This window comes from Balaenoptera borealis (assembly GCF_965194805.1).
Source record: "Balaenoptera borealis genome assembly, chromosome: 19".
Classification (NCBI taxonomy): Eukaryota; Metazoa; Chordata; class Mammalia; order Artiodactyla; family Balaenopteridae; genus Balaenoptera; species Balaenoptera borealis.
This window is the reverse complement of record NC_138878.1, coordinates 29,832,503-29,853,213: the sequence shown is the minus strand read 5'-3', so window position 1 is coordinate 29,853,213 and position 20,711 is coordinate 29,832,503. Positions and strand designations below refer to the sequence as shown.

The 20,711-nt window shown below is 39.1% G+C and overlaps 1 protein-coding gene across 4 annotated transcripts in view; it reads left to right on the top strand.

Moving 5' to 3' along the window:
- The window catches only part of FTO (FTO alpha-ketoglutarate dependent dioxygenase), a 374,801-nt gene that overhangs the window by 116,672 nt on the left and 237,418 nt on the right, over positions 1-20,711 (top strand). For all 4 annotated transcript variants that reach the window (XM_082366673.1, XM_082366672.1, XM_082366670.1 and 1 more), the window contains exon 4: positions 12,504-12,647. In XM_082366673.1, the coding sequence (XP_082222799.1) occupies positions 12,504-12,647 (144 nt within the window). The remainder of the gene's footprint in view (positions 1-12,503; positions 12,648-20,711) is intronic.

The window sequence follows — 20,711 nt, the reverse complement described above, 5'->3', positions numbered from 1 at the left end:
ACAATTCTTAAGAATTTTAACTAGTGCCAACTATTGCAGATTCTTGGTATAATTTCCCAGGTTTCCCATGAAGGACAAAGGAGGAAAAGGAAGAAGAGGCCCATGACTCCTGTTGAGTATGTAATAGGCTAGAAAGCAGGGACTTTGCAATAATTTTCTTGGAACTCTAGGATTCCCATTTATGTCTCTGACTCCAGAAAAGTTGAATCCACTGAAGGATGGAAATTTGTTTCCATATTTCTTAACTCTATTTCGAAATGAGTAGCTTTATATTTCTTAGCAGCCTTTGAGACCATGAAAAGCTAGAGTGTAATTGCAACTAGAAGTTTTAGAGCACTCATAAGTAAAAAAAAATGCTTCTTAATGTTTTTATTAGTTTCCCAGAAGCCCTGTCTATGGTCCCAAAGCTCATTTGATCTTGTTTGTTTCAGTGTGTCATGCCTTATCTTTGTTATTTTTGAAGTCACTTACACTGCTCAGTAAAACTTGTTTGATAAGTCGCATTTTTTTTACCCCCGTGCAATTATTGATATTTATTCAATTAACAGTAAGCATCTACTGTTTGCCAAGCACTCTTCTAGATGCTGAGCATGCAGCAATGAACAAAAATCCCTGCCCTCATGGAGCTTATGTTTTAGCAAAGCGAGACAGGAAAGAAACAAGTAAGCTTGTATAACAAGGGTGAGGCGCAGGTTTACAGTTTTAAATGGGAAAGTCAAGATTCCTTTAGTTGGGTAACATTGGAGCAAAGACTGGAAGGAGTGAGTGAGTGAATATTGAAGGCTCAGAGATGGAACATGACTTTGGGATGTTTCAGAAGCAACAAGTGTGAATAGAATAGAGGCAGAGAAAAAGAAAAGTCACGGAAGTGAAGACAGATAGGCAAGACTAGGGGCGGGGGGCGTGGCGAAAGATAGGGCCTTCTAATACTGTACAGTAGTCCCCCCTTATCCACGGGGGATGCGTTCCAAGACCCCCAGTGGATGCCTGAAACCGCGGATAGTACTGAACCCCATGTAGACTATGTTTTCTCCTATGCATACATACCCATGATGAAGTTGAATTTATAAATTAGGCACAGTAAGGGATTAACAACAGTAACTAATAATAAAATAGAACAGTTATAACAATATACTGTAATAAAAATTCTGTGACTGTGGTCTCTGTCTCAAAATTTCGTATTGTACAAATTTAATACCTTGCCTGTCTGAACTAAACATTTTTTATCACGCACTGTCGCCGTAACTTTTGCAGTTTGCGGTGCAACAGCAAAACTAGTGCGAATTTCTTTTTCCTTCTTCACAATTTCACAGATAGAAGATTTGTTCTTACCATAGGTGTTAGCAACCTCAGCGTACAGTTCTTTTTCTTTCCATACAAAGTCGAGAACTTTCACCTTTTCACGTAAAGGAAGAACTTTACAGCTTCTCTTTGGCATGTTGGAATTGCCAGCATCGCTACTCCTATGCTTCGGGGCCATTGCTAAGTAAAATAAGGGTTACTGGAATGCAAGCACTTTGATACTGTGACAGTTGATCTGACAACTAGAGGGCTGCTAAGCAGGCTACACTGGACAAAGGGGTGAGTGACTTTCCAGGCAGGACAGAGCCAGATGGTGCACGATTTCATCATGCCGCTCAGAACGGCGCGCAACTTAAAAAACTTATGAATTGTTTATTTCTGTAACTTTCCATTTAATATTTTCAGACTGCAGTTGACTGCGGGTAACTGAAACCACAGAAAGTGAAACCGCAGATAAGGAGAGGCTACTGTAATACAAATACTGGGCTTATACTTGGAGTGAGATGGAGAACCGTTGCAGTTGGGAGCAGAAGGGAGGCAGCAGTAGAAGCAGGGGAGCTGCAAGAGGCCATTGGGTAATCCAGACTAGAGATGGTGGACCAGGTTAGAAGAAGCAGAGGTGATGAGAGATGGTTATATCGAGTCCCATATCTTTTCACCAGAAAAGAGTGGCAGTGTCCAGTGCCCGTGAGAAAAGAAGCCTAGCAGTGACATCTCCTAATTGTCAAGAGAAGGCTAGGCCAATAAGAATGCCTGAACTTTTTTTCCCTCTCTCCATAACTTTATTGGGGTATAATTTACATACGATAAACTGCACATATTTTAAGTCTACAATTTTAGAAGTGGGATGTGAAGTTTGAGGTGGCTCATCAGAAAAGACCAGCCCAGGTGTTCCTTCTGGTGTTATCCCTTCGTCATAATCCAGTCTCCTCTGTTGGAGTTTTCAGATTCCTGCATCCCATGTCCGTCGCTTTCCTGATTTGTTTCTTTATTTTGGTGGAGCATATCCTCTAATGGTTTCTTGAGAAAGGGTGCTTAGAAGGTAAATTTTTGAGACTTTGAATGTCTTAAATTATCTTTATTCTACATTAACATGTGTAGATACTTTAGGTATGGAAATCTTGACAGGAAATAATTTTCCTTCAGAATTTTGAGGGCATTGTACCAGTGTCTTTTATCTTCCAGTGTTCATGTTGAGAGCTCTGATTTTTTTGTTTATCCTTTATGTGACTATTTTGGTTGGATTTTTTTCCTAATGTTTTATAAGTTTGCAGTGATATTTTTTTCATCCATTATAGTGGCATTTGGTAGGTCCTTTCCATCTGGAAACTCATGTCCTTCAATGTGGGATATTTTCTTGAATCACTGTATTAATGGTTTCTTTCTCTCCAGTTTTCTCTTCTCTCTAGAATCCATATGGTTTGGTTCTCGAACCTTCTGGACTGTTTCCTCTAATTTTCTTACTTATTCTCTTATTTTTAATCTTTTTGTATTTTTCTAATATACTCTCAGAGGTTTTCTTAACTTTATCTTCCAACTGGTCTATTGAGGTTTTTCTTTTTTAAATTATTGAAATATTACAAACATCATAAACATGTAGCTTGGTGAATTTTCACAGACTGACTGAACATATCTGTGTCACTAGCTCCCAGATCAATAAAGAAAACATTAGTACCCCAGAAATGCTCCCTTCCAGCATATTCTTTTCCCCAACAGTAACCATTGTCTTGACTTCTAAAGCCATGCATTAGTTTTACACATATTTGAATTAGAATTGTAAGCTCTTTGAAGGCATGGTTTGTGTCTTGATCCTTCTTTGTATGTGCGTAGAATGCAAAATCAGTAAGTATTTTTTTGCCCAAAATCAGTAGGCATCTTTTGTTCTTGAGTAGTTTGTGCTGTTCAACTACATTGTGGCCACTGTCCAATAACTCTTCTGATTTCTGCAACTATGATCTCTGTTTAGTATGAGGATTCTTTTGATTGCAGATAGCAGATACTTGACCTAAACAAGCTTAATTTAAAAAGATAAGGAATTCTTTTATTTAATACTAAGTCTCACTGGCTTCAAGTGGACCTTATTTTGATAGTAACGTGTGGTCAGTTTCAGACTTCTTCCCCTTCATATTTTGGCTCTTTTTGAGCTGTAGCTTTCTTTTCGTGAGGGAAACAAACTTCTCGTGGTCCCCAAATGACCACCTCCAGCTTTTGTGGCCACTCTCTTTTTCAGGAGCTTTGGGAAGGAGAGAAACTGGGTCTTGGACATGTATTTTGAACCCTGGATAAAGCTTTGCCTGAAGCTGGGTTAACAAACCATTATTCTTTTTTGATTAATCCAGTTTGATTCTGGCCTTCTATGCTGTTTACAACATAAGGGTTTCCTCTAAGGCTCCATGACTCTCTCTGTACTTTCCTGAGGTTGCCCACAGAACTGCAACCGCTATTGTTCGAAGCTTTGGTTCGGGGAATGTATTATTTGAGAAGTCTTTCTGCTTCCTCTCCTCATTTCATATTTTATTTCAAATAATGTCGTGGTCTTAAAGCTTTAGCCAAGAGCCCCCAGAGCAGTTTTTCTCTCCTTTTCTCACTTTCCCTTTATTCCCCCAAGTCCATGAAACATGATATAATGAGGTTCTCCTATGTATGTGAATATTTATATCTTAAAAAAACTTTTTTTTCAAATGCTTTATCTGAAAGCTGACAGAGACAGACATCATGTTGAAAGACTTCAGATTTTTCAGTAAAGAGTTTTCAATATTTCTCCTGAAATCCTAGAAAACTTATAATTAATTTTATAATTTATCTGTGTCAGGGGACTATGTTTGTCCTGATTGCTTGTTTCGAGACATGTTAGAGCAGCTTCTTGTTATAGATTCTGAGCTGAGACTGATTAGGGGTTGTTTTTTTTTTTTTTTTTTTTTCTTCCAACTTCTGAATTCTCCATTTCTTCAGACCATTCATTCCTCCGTGGCTGAGTAATATGCTCTGTGTTAGCAGTCAGCTTGACTGCTTGTTCCTCACAGCCAATGAAGGAAAGCGTTTTTTTTAATAAATTTATTTATTTATTTATTTATTTTTGGCTGTGTTGGGTCTTCGTTTCTGTGCGAGGGCTTTCTCTAGTTGCGGCAAGCGGGGGCCACTCTTCATCGCGGTGCGCGGGCCTCTCACTGTCGTGGCCTCTCCCGTTGTGGAGCACAGGCTCCAGACACGCAGACTCAGTAGTTGTGGCTCACGGGCTTAGTTGCTCCGCGGCATGTGGGATCTTCCCAGACCAGGGCTCGAACCCGTGTCCCCTGCATTAGCAGGCAGACTCTCAACCACTGCGCCACCAGGGAAGCCCTGGAAAGCGTTTTTAAATGGTAGAGCTTTTTCAGGAAGGCTTCTTCCTGACCCACCCTTCTTTCTAAGGGATAGAATCCTTCAGGAGTGTTTCCCAAATGTTCTCTGGCTTAGGCCATTTGCCATGACTTTGGAAACCTCTCCAGGACAATTATCCAAAGTCTGCGCACAGAAGCATCTACCTTCCCGGGGGATCATTCTGAAAAACAGATCTGACCCTATGAAAAAGTCATTATCAGTGTCTGCCACTGCCCTCAGTATAAGTCTAGCTTGCTTACCATGATTCACAAAACCCGCCATGTCCTGACCTCTCGCCACTTCTCCAGCCTCTTCACTTGCAAATCCATGTCCTTCATGTAATACTGTTACAACTCAGAATCAGTTATGTTCCTAAACACCCACCATACCATTTCCCTTCTAGAATGTGTCTTCCCAACCTCATACCTTCCCCATTCACTTTCTGTCTCCATTTTTTTTAAAATTTTTATTTATTTATTTATTTATTTTTGGCTGTGTTGGGTCTTCGTTTCTGTGTGAGGGCTTTCTCTAGTTGCGGCAAGTGGGGGCCACTCTTCATCGCGGTGTGCGGGCCTCTCATTATCGTGGCCTCTCTTGTTGCGGAGCACAGGCTCCAGACGCGCAGGCTCAGCAATTGTGGCTCACGGGCCTAGTTGCTCCGCGGCATGTGGGATCCTCCCAGACCAGGGCTCGAACCCATGTCCCCTGCATTAGCAGGCAGATTCTCAACCACTGCGCCACCAGGGAAGCCCCTCTGTCTCCATTTTTAAAAATGATTTCTTGTCCCAGGCGCTGGAATGTCACGGATCAGTGCTGGACAGAGAAAGTATCCTCAGGCTCCGTACACCAGCTGACCCTCTGCAACTTCTGGGTTTCTCCTGCCTCAATATCTGTGACATGGATAGGAAGGGACCTGCTATTTAAGCCCCTCTAGGTATAGGGTTAAGGAAACAGAAAATAGTTGCCAGGTCCAGAGTCTTAGAATTTTAGCACTTGGCTAAGGGAATAGGGAATAGGAAATAGGGCTATTTTTTAATGCGTGGTGATGACGAATATATATTTACATATCAGGGAAAGTATTGGTATACATTATTAATGGTATATGCTGTTAAATGTGGTAGAAAATTTCAAGTGATATATTTTACTTGATTAGAACTGTCATCTCTTCTTTTGTGCTCAGGCTTCTATCTTTGTTTTCTATGCGACACTGTTTGCATACAGCTTTGTGAATGGAAAACAAAATATTTGATGGCATTTATCTTTTATTAAATGGAATTAATTTTTTCTCAAAAACTAGTTAGTATAAACAAATCAAACTGGTTAACTTGGCGGGGGCAGTTTTGGACATTTTAAACTCGATGTTTAAACTTAGTCTTCTTTTGTATTTTGTCACATCTTTCACTTCTTTAGTAGTTTGGTTAGTGGGAGCTGGGAATGCACCAAACACATTGAGATACTTAAAATTGTTTCAATGTTACTGAAGTTCAAAGGCAAGTAGGAGCCAATTGCCTCTGCTTGTTTCCAAAATAACATAGGGGAACAGTAATCAGTTGCAGTTGCTATAGGTAATTACAAGTTGATTTTATTGAGAAAGTGAGCAGCACTGTATTTATGCAAGAAAAAATTTATCAGACGTACAGCTTCCCTCCTCCCTAGCCAGCTGACGGAGGAAACAAACTTTCAACAAAACATTATTTTAATGAGCACATTGCAAAGGTGCTGGATTTATGGGAGACATCAGGCAACACTGATTGCAATTACTGTCTCTGTTTGTCGTTCAAGACTTTATTGGTGCCATATTGAGAAGAGTGTGAGGATGAGATTTAGAGGGGAAAGTAGTCAACCAGTCTGTTAGCCTATAAAGATGATCCCTTTTTAGAACGTCCATACTTGGTGGCATTAAAACTACCTGAAGGGCTTCCCTGGTGGCGCAGTGGTTGAGAATCTGCCTGCCAATGCAGGGGACATAGGTTCGAGCCCTGGTCTGGGAAGATCCCACATGCCGCGGAGCAACTGGGCCCGTGAGCCACAACTACTGAGCCTGCGCCTCTGGAACCTGTGCTCCGCAACAGGAGAGGCTGCGACGGTGAGAGGCTCACGCACCGCGATGAAGAGTGGCCCCCGCTTGCCGCAACTAGAGAAAGCCCTCGCACAGAAACGAAGCCCCAACACAGCCAAAAATAAATAAATAAATAAAGTGTAAAATTAAAAAAAAACAAACAAAAAACTACCTGAAAATCATTGTCTTTGTAGTTTAAAAATCATTTGTTTTTAAAGTTAAGTTGTCGTTGATTTGACCAGAGAGGGACATATGAAAAGTCGTCTTAAAATGTCTCTATTCTTTTTTCTTGGGCTACTTGCTACATCTGTTATCATTAGGACCCTCTAGAATGAAGCAGCCTGCAAGCCTTGGGGTATCACACATATAAATATTGAGTTCTCATATCAATATTCTTTTGCTAAATTGATCTTATCAAATAATTTAGCATTACATTGCTTTATTATGTTGTATGCTGGTATTAGTCACATGACATTGCTGCCAAAGTCTTGGCTCCCTGTACACCAATGCCGAAATGAGATACGGAGACCGTTTTGGAGGGGAAAGAAAGGGTGGCTTAGTCTTTGCCAGGCAAAGGGGGGAACACAGCAGGCTAGCTCCTCAAGAAGTGTGCCCCCTCCTTGGGGAATAGGGAGAGGTCTTATAGTCGGGGCTCGTGGTCAGGGGTATGCAATAAGGATCAAGGCAGTAACAGTCTTGCATTCTTCTTTCTTCTGCAGAGTTTCAAAAGGGTGGGGGTGCTGACGAGATTAGTGTGTGTGCAAGGTCTCCAGTGGTCTCCTCATCTTGATGAGCTTCTCTGGTCCCTTTAGTCTTGCCTCAGGTGGTTTCCCGGCTACTCCTCCCTTGATTTGCAACTGTTTGCATCTGCCCTTTGGAACTCAGAGAAGGTCATGGAGGCTGGAGTCTTGCCTATAAGAAATGGGGGACAAAAAGGCCCCCATGCCTGGGAGCCCCATACGGCCCCGCTCGGTTTCAACATTAGTACGTGTTAGTCACATTGCATCATTATTACTTTATTTAGCCTCGGCTTCCTCACTAATACGTGCTGTAGGCATCTCTATCGAATCACAGATATCAAGACTCTAGAGCAGCAGTTGGCAAATGTTTTCTGTGTAAAGGACCAGATAGTAAAGATTTTCAGCTTGATGGGCCTTATGGTCTGTGTCTTAGCTGCTCAACCTTGTTGTTATGTGTGAAAGCAGCTGTGGACAGTATGCAAATGAATGGTCCTGACTCTGTTCCTGTTAAACTTTATAAAAGCAGGGGATAGACCTGATTTGCCTGTAGGCTAGAGCAAGGTTCTTGGACTTGAGTGCCTGTAGGGGCTAGGCAGGTACTGCAAAGGAGTCAGGTGGCTGACTGGGGACTGCCACTAGTGCCTTGTCTAAGACGGGCAGCTACTTCTTACCTACAGCCACTTGTGACTGCCCCAGTGATATTTGAGCTTATAATTCAAGAGTAGCTGGAAACTGGTATTTTTACACAAAGCACTTGTATCAGTGGGCAACTAACCCTAGATTTGTTCAGAAAATATAGTGAAGGTCAAGCTATATATCTTCGTGAGCTCTTTTCTGGTCCATAGGATCTAGTTTTGCAAATTCTGGTATTTTCAGGTGTAACTGTGTATTACGTATAACTATATAGTATGTACAGGAACTTCCTGGAAAATGTCATCAGACATGGACAGCAAATATCTAGTTCTGATGCTGCTAGCTCCCTTCAAGTGCCTGTGACAGACATCAGTAATCAGTCATCCCACTCTTTCCTGCTGAGCCTAGAGAAGATTTCAGAGTGATTCTACACCAGTCCTCAGAAAAGCCACAACCAGTGAATTCGTTGTGTCCTCTGATATATAAGGTATTTGTCACTCCTGTTCCGGAGGACTCTCTTTAAAATGTTTTTGGGATTAACCTAGAAAATGGCTTTGGACTTTTTAATTCTATGACTTTAAAGAAATCTAGCTAAAAATTGCTCTTAACTAAAGAGTATTTGAGAAAATATGTATCAGAAATAACGCATATGACAAAAGGTAAGATTCTGTTCTATGGCAGTATCAGATTTTATTTTATTTTATTGAATAAATTTATTTATTTTATTTATTTATTTTTGGCTGCATTGGGTCTTCATTGTGGTGCGCAGGCTTCTCATTGTGGTGGCTTCTCTTGTTGTGGAGCACAGGCTCTAGATGTGCGGGCTCAGTAGTTGTGGCTCACGGGCCCAGTTGCTCCGCGGCATGTGGGATTTTCCCAGACCAGGGCTCGAACCCGTGTCCCCTGCATTGGCAGGCGGATTCCCAATCACTGCGCCACCAGGGAAGCCCGGCAGGCAGATTCTTAACTACTGTGCCACCAGGGAAGTCCCAGATTTTAGATTCAAACTTAGAGAATTGAAGATCTCCACAGTTGCATGTGTCCGTAAAGGTTCTGGTAGCATTCCTTCTTTGAAGAGACCATCAACTTGGATTTCTGGTCTGATTTTTTTTCACCATACCTGTGCAAAGTAATGGGAACAAATAGTTATAAAGGGGAGTTTCTTTTTCCTTTCTCTTACTGCCTCTGACCCTGGTGCACAGTTACTGGAGAGTAAGATGTTCAGAATTTAGGGACTCTGTATGTGAATATGTGCCATCTGGGAGCACATACTTTTGGATTGTGTATGTGGCATGCACATGATGCAGCCTAAGTAAAACATGCTTTATTGTCCATTTTGATGGCATAAAACTTTACATCTTTTGTACTCTGCCCTCTGTGAGTCTAAACCGTACTTATCTTTCAAGTTTGATCTTCTCCAAGAATTCTGCTCTACCCATTCTAATCCTCGTTGAACCTGTCTCTTCTCTAGATTTCTTTAATATTGAGAACTGTCCTAATTTAGCAGTGTCACACTTTATTACATTATTTGATTTAATTTGCATTTGTTCCCCCCCCCCCATAATTAACATTTTCTTTTCCTGCCATCTAGCATAGTAAGGACCGTGAATGGTGTGAACTGAAAGAACATTTTGTTTTTAAGCAGGCAATTTAGTATAGATGTTCATTGGATGCTTTTTATATGCCAGTCACTGGGGCTCTAAATGTGGATGAAACAGAAAAATGGACCCTGCCCTTGAAGACCGGAGTCTAGTGGATTAAAGTCTAATGGAATTTAAAATGTTCCCTTTTTTAGTAATCAGTGATGAACATTTACAACTCCCCTGGAAGGAAAGCTCCCCTGGGCCTAGGTCTTTGTTTCATTTACTGATATACCCCAAGTGCCCAGGTCAGTGCCTTGTATACAGTAACTGCTCAGTAAATATTTCTTAGGTGAACTTTTGCAAGTTTTTATGTAAGTGCAGGACTATTAGTGTAGGTGAACCATAGTGTGTGCCTTCCACTTCCTTTACGTCTCTCCCACTCCTCATCCCAGCCATGTAGTTCTCTGCCCAGAAAAGTCAGTCTTGACTTTCCTTCCAGAAATATTATATGTACGTATATGCACATGTGTGTGTTTGTATTTTTTACACAAATCATAGCCTATTCCTTTCTTTCCCTTAAAAATATATCAGATAGTTCTCTATCAGTGCATACTCATATTACTTTTAGTGGCTATATAGTATTTATTACTTGGACATTTCATAATTTATTAAACCAGAAACTTATTGATGGATATTTAGGTTATTCTGATCTTTTGCTCTTGTAAACAGTATTACAGTAAATATCCTCGCTCAATTTGCGACCTCTGCAAGTAGAAATTTTAGTATACATTCCTAAGAGTGGAATTGTGGAATTCTTATAAGTTCAAAGGGTTTATGTATTTGTAATTTTGATAGGAATTGCCAAATAGTCTTCTACAGAGAATATGAATGTGCCATTTTGCTGCACTCTTACTAACACCATATTTTATCAAAGTGCTTGATTTTTTTGTGATCTGATAGGTGAAAAATATCTATTATGGCTTTGTATTTCTCTTACATAAATAAGTTTGAACATCTTTTTATATGTTTACAAACTCATTTCATTTTGTGTGTTCTGTCTTTATAACTTTTGCCCATTTTTCTATGTGATAATTGATCTTTATCTTATTGATGTGTAGGAGCTCTTTGTATAGTTAAAAAAAAATTCCATGTCTGTGCTTGCTTGTTTATATTTCTATGTGAATTATAGAATCAGCTTGTCTAGTGACCTGCCTCACTCACCTAAAAAATCAATCCTGTTGGTATTTGTGTTGTGTTTGTGTCAAATTTATAGGTGATTTAGGGAGAACCGGCATTTCCATGATGTTTCGTCTTATTTCCCAAGAACATAATATGTCTTTACATTTGTTTAAGTGAGTCATTGTTGTGATAAAGGGCATTGTCTTAACTTTGGGACTGTTTCTAATGTTTCCCTATTAAAATATGCTGGCTTTGGGATTGAGATAGATCTGTATTGTATCATGTTAAGGAACTAGCCACCCATTGCTATCTTATTGAGGTTTTTACCGTGAAAGGATATATTTTGTCACATACATTTGTGTAATTCTGGTGACTCATATATCTGTTGTTTGTTTGTTTTCATCTATGAATATGATGAATTTTAAGTATAGACTTCTGCATATTGAACTATCCTTGTACTCATGGAATAAGTTCTACTTGGTCATGGAAAGTTATCCTTTTAATGTGCTGCTAGATTTGGATTCTGTTTTCTTATATAGATCTTCCATGACTTACAATGGGGTTATCTCACAATAAGCCCACTGTAAGTTGAAAATATCATAAGTCACAGCTGCTGCATTTAATACACCTAACCTACCGAACATCATAGCTTAGCCTAGCCTGCCTTAAACCTGCTCAGAACACTTACATTAGCCTACAGCTGAGCAAAATCATCAGACACAAAGTATATTGTAATAGAGTGTTGAATATCTCATGTAACTTATTGAATATTGTACTGAAAGTGAAAATGAGAATGGTTGTATGGGTACAGAATGGTTGTAAGTGTATTAGTTCTCCACCCTTCTGATCACGTGGCTGACTTGGAGCTGCCTCTGCCCAACATCACAAGAGAGTATTGTTCTGCATGTCACTAGCCTGGGATAGGATGAAATTCAAAATTCGAAGTATGGTTTTGACTGAATGCATGTTGCTTTCACACCATTGTAAAGTTGAAAAATCGTTAAGATGGGGACCATCTGTACTGTATTTAAGAATTATGCATTGATTTTCAGATGTGAGACTGGTGTGTGTGTGTGTGTGTGTGTTGCGCGCGCGTGCACATGCGTGTGCTTGCTTTGGATTTTGATACATATTTTGTCTTTATGAAAAGAATTTGGACACTTTTCTTTTTCTGTGCTCTTGAACGATTTACAGTGGATTGAAATTACCCACTTCTTAATTTTTTGATAGAATTCTCCTTTGCAGATCTCTACTCCTGTGTTCTTTGACAACTACCCCTATACCTTCTTTGGCTTTTTTTAGCTTTTCTACCTCTTCTGGGGTCAATTTTGGTCATTAATGTTTTCCTAAAAACCTATACAGATTTTCTAATTTAGTTACATAGAATTGAACAAAATAATCTTCTTTCATTTTCTTTGGTATCTGTGGTTATTTCCTCACCATTTTCAGATTTTTTTTGATTAAAAAATAAATGACATGTTAAAAATATTCTAAAGAATGTGTTTTTTAAAAAAATATGACATAAAAAGAGTATATAGTTCACTTATCCGTATTTTATTAAAACCTCAGTTATTCCTAAGGTAACTGTTATGAAACCCAGAACTTTAGATGAAACATTTCCTTTCTGAGAACTCTCTTCTCTTTTGACAGGCCCTGACGAGGAAAGTGAGGATGACCCTCAACTCGAAGGCAGAGATCCTGATATTTGGCACGTTGGTTTTAAGATCTCATGGGACATAGAGACACCTGGTTTGGCGATACCCCTTCACCAAGGAGACTGCTATTTTATGCTTGGTAATTGGGAGGATCAAAGCTATACTGATGCTCTAGTGTCTAGGTTTTAGATTATTGGGTACATAATTTTGCATATGTCTTTTAAATTAAACTTTTCAGGTTTTTTATAGTGATAATAAAACATCTACATGTGACTAGGTTTTTTTAAAAGATACTGCTAATTTTTATTTTTATTTTTTTGAATTTTATTTTATTTTTTATATAGCAGGTTCTTATTAGTTATCTGTTTTATACATATTAGTGTATATATGTCAATCCCAATCTCCCAATTCATCCCACCACCACCACCACCCTGTCACCTTCCCCCCTTGGTGTCCATACGTTTCTTCTCTACATCTGTGTCTCTATTTCTGCCTTGCAAACTGGTTCATCTGTACCATTTTTCTAGATTCCACATACATGCATTAATATACGATATTTGTTTTTCTCTCTCTGACTTACTTCACTCTGTAGGACAGTCTCTAGATCCATCCACGTTTCTACAAATGACCCAATTTCGTTCCTTTTTATGGCTGAGTAATACTCCATTGTATATATGTACCACATCTTCTTTATCCATTCATCTGTCGATGGGTATTTAGGTTGTGTCCATGACCTGGCTATTGGAAATACTGTTGCAACGAACATTGGGGTGCATGTGTCTTTTTGAATTATGGTTTTCTCAGGGTATATGCCCAGTAGTGGGATTGCTGGGTCATATGGTAATTCTATTTTTAGTTTTTTAAGGAACCTCCATACTGTTCTCCATAGTGGCTGTATGAATTTACATTCCCATCAACAGTGCAAGAGGGTTCCCTTTTCTCCACAGCCTCTCCAGCATTTGTTGTTTGTAGATTTTCTGATGATGCCCATTCTAACTGGTGTGAGGTGATACCTCATTGTAGTTTTGATTTGCATTTCTCTAATAATTCGTGATGTTGAGCAGCTTTTCATGTGCTTCTTGGCCATCTGTATGTCTTCTTTGGAGAAATGTCTATTTAGGTCTTCTGCCCATTTTTTGATTGGGTTGTTTGTTTCTTTAATATTGAGCTGCATGAGCTGTTTATACATTTTGGAGATTATCCTTTGTCCATTGATTCATTTGCACATATTTTCTCCCATTCTGAGAGTTGTTTTTTCGTCTTGTTTGTAGTTTCCTTTGCTGTGCAAAAGCTTTTAAGTTTCATTAGGTCCCATTTGTTTATTTTTGTTTTTATTTCCATTACTCTAGGAGGTGGATCAAAAAAGATCTTGCTGTGATTTATGTCAAAGAGTGTTCTTCCTATGTTTTCCTCTAAGAGTTTTATAGTGTCCGGTCTTACATTTAAGTCTCTAATCCATTTTGAGTTTATTTTTGTGTATGGTGTTAGGGAGTGTTCTAATTTCATTCTTTTACATGTAGCTGTCCAGTTTTCCCAGCACCACTTATTGAAGAGACCGTCTTTTCTCCATTGTATATCCTTGCCTCCTTTGTCATAGAATAGTTGACCATAGGTGCATGGGTTTATCTCTGGGCTTTCTGTCCTGTTCCATTGATTTATATTTCTGTTTTTGTGCCAGTACCATATTGTCTTGATTACTGTAGCTTTGTAGTACAGTCTGAAGTCAGGGAGTGTGATTCCTCCAGCTCCATTTTTTTCCCTCAAGACTGCTTTGGCTATTCGGGGTCTTTTGTATCTCCATACAAATTTTAAGATTTTTTTGTTCTAGTTCTGTAAAAAATGCCATTGGTAATTTGATAGGGATTGCACTGAATCTGTAAATTGCTTTGGGTAGTATAGTCATTTTCACAGTATTGATTCTTCCAATCCAAGAACATGGTATATCTCTCCATCTGTTTGTGTCATCTTTGATTTCTTTCACCAGTGTCTTATAGTTTTCTGAGTACAGGTCTTTTACCTACTTAGGTAGGTTTATTCCTAGGTATTTTATTCTTTTTGTTGCAATGGTGAATGGGATTGTTTCCTTAATTTCTCTTTCTGATCTTTTGTTGTTAGTGTATAGGAATGCAAGAGATTTCTGTGCATTAATTTTGTATCCTGCAACTTTACCAGATTCATTGATTAGCTCTAGTAGTTTTCTAGTGGCATCTTTAGGATTCTCTATGTATAATATCATGTCATCGGCAGTGACAGTTTTACTTCTTCTTTTCCAATTTGTATTCCTTTTATTTCTATTTCTTCTCTGATTGCTGTGGCTAGGACTTCCAAAACTATGTTGAATAATAGTGGCGAGAGTGGACATAATTGTCTTCTTCCTGATCTTAGAGGAAATGCTTTCAGTTTTTCACCATTGAGAATGATGTTTGCTGTGGGTTTGTCATATATGGCCTTTATTATGTTGAGGTAGGTTCCCTCTATACCCACTTTCTGGATAGTTTTTATCATAAATGGGTGTTAAATTTTGTCAAAAGCTTTTTCTGCATCTATTGAGATGATCATATGGTTTTTATCCTTCAGTTGTTAACATGGTGTATTACATTGATTGATTTGCATATATTGAAGAATCCTTGCATCCCTGGGATAAATCCCACTTGATCATGGTGTATGATCCTTTTAATGTGTTGTTGGATTCTGTTTGCTATTATTTTGTTGAGGTTTTTTGCATCTATATTCATCAGTGATATTGGTCTGTAATTTTCTTTTTTTGTAGTATCTTTGTCTGGTTTTGGTATCAGGGTGATGGTGGCCTCATAGAATGAGTTTGGGAGTGTTCCTTCCTCTGCAAGTTTTAGAAGAGTTTGAGAAGGATGGGTGTTAGCTCTTCTCTAAATGTTTGATAGAATTCACCTGTGAAGCCATCTGGTCCTGGACTTTTGTTTGTTGGAAGGTTTTTAATCACAGTTTCAATTTCAGTACTTGTGATTGGTCTGTTCATATTTTCTGTTTCTTCCTGGTTCAGTCTTGGAAGGTTATACCTTTCTAAGAATTTGTCCATTTCTTCCAGGTTGTCCATTTTATTGGCATAGAGTTGCTTGTAGTAGTCTCTTAGGATACTTTGTATTTCTGCGGTGTCTGTTGTAACTTCTCCTTTTTCATTTTTAATTTTGTTGCTTTGAGTCCTCTCCCTCTTTTTCTTGATGAGTCTGGCTAAAGGTTTATCAATTTTGCTTATCTTCTCAAAGAACCAGCTTTTAGTTTTATTGATCTTTGCTATTGTTTTCTTTGTTTCTATTTCATTTATTTCTGCTCTGATCTTTATGATTTCTTTCCTTCTACTAACTTTGGGTTTTGTTTGTTCTTCTTTCTCTAGTTCCTTTAGGTGTAAGGTTAGATTGTTTATTTGAGATTTTTCTTGTTTCTTGAGGTAGGATTGTATTGCTATAAACTTCCCTCTTAGATCTGCTGTTACTGCATCCCATAGGTTACGGATTGTCGAGTTTTTGTTGTCATTTATCTCTAGGTATTTTTTGATTTCTTCTTTGATTTCTTCAGTGATCTCTTGTTATTTAGTAATGTATTGTTTAGCCTGCATGTGTTTGTGTTTTTTACGTTTTTTTCCCTGTAATTAATTTCTAATCTCATAGCGGTGTGGTTGGAAAAGATGCTTGATATGATTTCAGTTTTCTTAAATTTACCGAGGCTTGATTTATGACCCAACATGTGATCTCTCCTGGAGAATGTTCCGTGGGCACTTGAGAAGAAAGTGTAATCTGCTGCTTTTGGGTGGAATGTCCTATAAATATCAATTAAATCTATCTGGTCTGTTGTGTCATTTAAAGAGTGTGTTTCCTTATTAATTTTCTGTCTGGATGATCTGTCCATTGGTGTAAGTGAGGTGCTAAAGTCCCCCACTATTACTGTATTACTGTTGATTTCCACTTTTATGGCCATTAGCATTTTCCTTATGTATTGAGGTGCTCCTATGTTAGGTGCATATATATTTATAATTGTGATATCTTCTTCTTGGATTGATCTCTTGATCATTACGTGGTGTCCTTCCCTGTCTCTTGTAACATTTTTTATTTTAAAGTCTATTTTATCTGATATGAGTATTGCTACTCCAGCTTTCTTTTGATTTCCATTTGCATGGAATGTCTTTTTCCATCCCCTCACTTTCAGTCTGTATGTGTCCCTAGGTCTGAAGTGGGTCTCTTGTAGACAGCATATATATGGGTATCGTTTTTGTATCCATTCAGTGAGCCTGTGTTTTTTGGTTGGAGCATTTAATCCATTCACGTTTAAGGTAATTATCGATATGTATGTTCCTATTACCATTTTCTTAATTGTTATGGGTTTGTTTTAGTAGGTTCTTTTCTTCTCTTGTGTTTCCCACTTAGAGAAGTTGCTTTAGCATTTGTTGTAGAGCTGGTTTGGTGGTGTTGTATTCTCTTAGCTTTTGCTTGTCTGTAAAGCTTTTGATTTCTCCATTGAATCTGAATGCGATCCTTGCCGGGTAGAGTAATCTTGGTTGTAGGTTCTTCCCTTTCATCACTTTAAATATATCCTGCCACTCCCTTCTGGCTTTTAGAGTTTCTGCTGAGAAATCAGCTGTTAACCTTATGGGAGTTCCCTTGTATGTTATTTGTCGTTTTTCCCTTGCTGCTTTCAATAATTTTTCTTTGTCTTTAATTTTTGTCACTTTGATTACTATGTGTCTCAGTGTGTTTCTCCTTGGATTTATCCTGCCTGGGACTCCCTGCGCTTCCTGGACTTGGGTGGCTGTTTCCTTTCCCATGTTAGGGAAGTTTTCGACTATAATCTCTTCAAACATCTTCTCAGGTCCTTTCTCTCTCTCTTCTCTTTCTGGTACCCTATAACGCGAATGTTGGTACGTTTAATGTTATCCCAGAGGTCTCTTAGGCTGTCTTCATTTCTTTTCATTCTTTTTTCTTTATCCTGTTCCGTGGCAGTGAATTCCACCGTTCTGTGTTCCAGGTCACTTATCCATTCTTCTGCCTCAGTTATTCTGCTGTTGATTCCTTCTAGTGTATTTTTCATTTCAGTTATTGTATTGTTCATCTCTTTGTTTGTTCGTTAATTCTTCTAGGTCTTTGTTAAACATTTCTTGCATCTTCTCGATCTTTGCCTTCATTCTTTTTCCAAGGTCCTGGATCATCTTCACTATCATTATTCTGAATTCTTTTTCTGGAAGGTTGCCTATCTCCAGTTCATTTAGTTGTTTTTCTGGGATTTTATCTTGTTCCTTCATCTGGTACATAGTCCTCTGCCTTTTCATTTTGTCTATCTTTCTGTGAATGTGGTTTTCATTCCACAGGCTGCAGGATTATAGTTCTTCTTGCTTCTGCTGGCTGCTCTCTGTTGGATAAGGCTATCTAAGAGGCTTGTACAAGTTTTGTGATGGGAGGGACTGCTGGTGGGTAGAGCTGGGTGTTGCTCTGATGGGCAGAGCTCAGTAAAACTTTATTCTGCTTGTCTGCTGATGGGTTGGGGCTGGGGTCCCTCCCTGTTGGTTGTTTGGCCTGAGGCAACCCAACACTGGAGACTACCTGGGCTCTTTGGTGGGGCTAATGGCAGACTCTGGGAGGGCTCACGCCAAGGAGTACTTCCCAGAACTTCTGCTGCCAGTGTCCTTGTCCCCACCGTGAGCCACAGCCACCCCCTGCCTTTGCAGGAGACCCTCCAACACTAGCAGGTAGGTCTGGTTCAGTCTCCTGTGGGGTCACTGCTCCTTCCCCTGGGTCCTGATGCACACACTACTTTGTGTGTGCCCTCCAAGAGTGGAGTCTCTGTCTCTCCCAGTCCTGTCGAAGTCCTGAAATCAAATCCTGCTAGCTTTTAAAGTCTGATCCTCTGGGAATTCCTCCTCCCCTTGCCCAACCTCCAGGTTGGGAAGCCTGACGTGGGACTCAGAACCTGCACTCCAGTGGGTGGACTTCTGTGGTATAAGTGTTCTCCAGTCTGTGAGTCACCCACCCATCGGTTATGGGATTTGATTTTTTTGTGATTGCGCCCCTCCTACCGTCTCATTGTGGCTTCTCCTTTGTCTTTGGATGTGGGGTATCATTTTTGGTGAGTTCCAGTGTCTTCCTGTTGATGATTGTTCAGCAGTCAGTTGTGATTCTGGTGCTTTCACAAGAGGGAGTGAGAGCACGTCCTTCTACTCTGCCATCTTGAACCAATCTCTCCAATACTGCTAATTTTTAAAATTGCTTTTCTTTTCATTCCCAGTGTTTATGGAGTTCCCCAAATATGCTAAACAGTTTTCAAGATTTTTCATCAGTGCTACTAAATCATCTAAGTCAACTTATCAGTGTGAAGTTTTAAAAATATTTCCCTATCTATATAGGTTTTTGGTGAAAGTTTTTTCTAGTTTTGAATTTAGTTTCTTCTCAAAAACAGCTGACCTGACAACACAGCCTCCCTCCCACCCCTCACCCCCCACCCCAGTTGAGTTTCCCTCATTTCCCTCATCTAGTTCTTTGGGAAGCAGTAATTCAGCTGTGGTCAGGCTAACTGAAGCTGTGGAGTTTGTGGAGCTTTGCTTTTTGTTTCTTTGCTGTAAGTTTTTTGTTTTATTTTTAGACTTTCTCTTTGTTTTCTGATGCACAGTGTGCAAACAGTATCCTTTTTTCCTCCCAATGCTTCTCAGGGTTTATTCTGTCCTTGGCTCTGATCTGATTATTTAGGGTTGATCTCACTCTTACCTGCCTGGGGGAATCTACTCATGTGTTTGGTTTTAGAGCCAGGAAGCACCAAGGCTCAAACCGAGTATTTATAATAAGAATTATCTCCCAATTAATAGAGTGTTTGTAGGGGGTCCACTGTGTTCTATGTGCTGCATACGGTTCTGGAGTATTGGAGATGGATAAAACTTGGTCCTTGCCTTCTAGGAATTATGAGTTTGGAGTGGCCCTTTCGGACATTACATCATTAAGTATTTTCCAAATTTCAGTCATTCGCACATCAGCTTCATGGTTTTTGCCATATCCATGTGCTACCCATGCTATTATTACTTATGTAATATTTCTCTCTAGATTAACTCAGTTTTTTTTCTTTCGTCAAAATGAATTTATTTTGGGAGATTTTATATCACTATCTTAAATGGAAAACCAGTATCACTTGACATAATTAGAAGAGTTGTTAAAAAAAAAAGAGTTTATAGAAAGAAAGTAAAACAGAATTAAGTGCCCACTGCTTTTTGCTGAAGGTCCTGAGCCTCAGTCCTGTTCTGTCTTTAGTAACTCTTATGAAGAGGTGTTAACTGGATCATGGTACCGATCTTGGACTTTGTCCTTCATGTCAGCAGGAAGATTGGAAGATCATTACATAGGGAATTACTTTCTCCTGGTACGATTCAGTGGTAAATTCTTCAGTTCTTCTCACGGATGAGTCCTGCATTTGTTACACACTGATCTAAGTAAGCCCTAAATCTCTTGCCTTCCATTTGCATGTTGCTTTCCAGTTTACAGATCAATTTCACATAAGCAATTTCATTCAGTCTCCAAACAGCCTTGCCAGGGAGAAGGTGCAGGGATTGTTCTGTTCTTTTGTAATTTGCCGAAAGTCACTCACTTCATGTGAGGCAGAACAGGGACCAGTGTGGGTTGCAGGTTTCATATATGGTGCTTTTCTTGCTCTAAAAGGGACCATTTAGATTGGATCCCAATTCACTGAAATCTCTAGGTGGGAACGCTTTTAGGGTTAAGGTCATCTCTTTGCCTGCCCCTCCCCTGCTTGCCTCAGCATCTGAGTTTGTATTCTGAAGTCTTTAGCCCATTGTTTTGAGCATTATTTGTAGGTAGAACAGATTATTAATTCATTTTTTAATATACCACCTGGATGTGGATATTTACCGTGAGTATAAACGGGTGATAGTTTCAGCCAATAAACCACTTTCCTTTTGGATACTCTGTTGGAGTTTCTATAAATATTTTGCACCTTTAAAAGAAGTGAGAGTCAGAATGGTGCTATTTTTAATAGCTTTGTTGATTTTCTGTATTTAAAAAAGTACAAAAGTACTTCTGTACAAAAGTAGTAAATACACATGGTAAAGGCTCAGCTACTTTCTATTAATAACATCTCATGTGTTCTTTTCTGATTGAAAAAGTAATACATGCTCATTGTAGAGAAAAGAAACTCTGAAAAGTATAAAATGAAAGAAGAATATAAAAATCAGATTTAT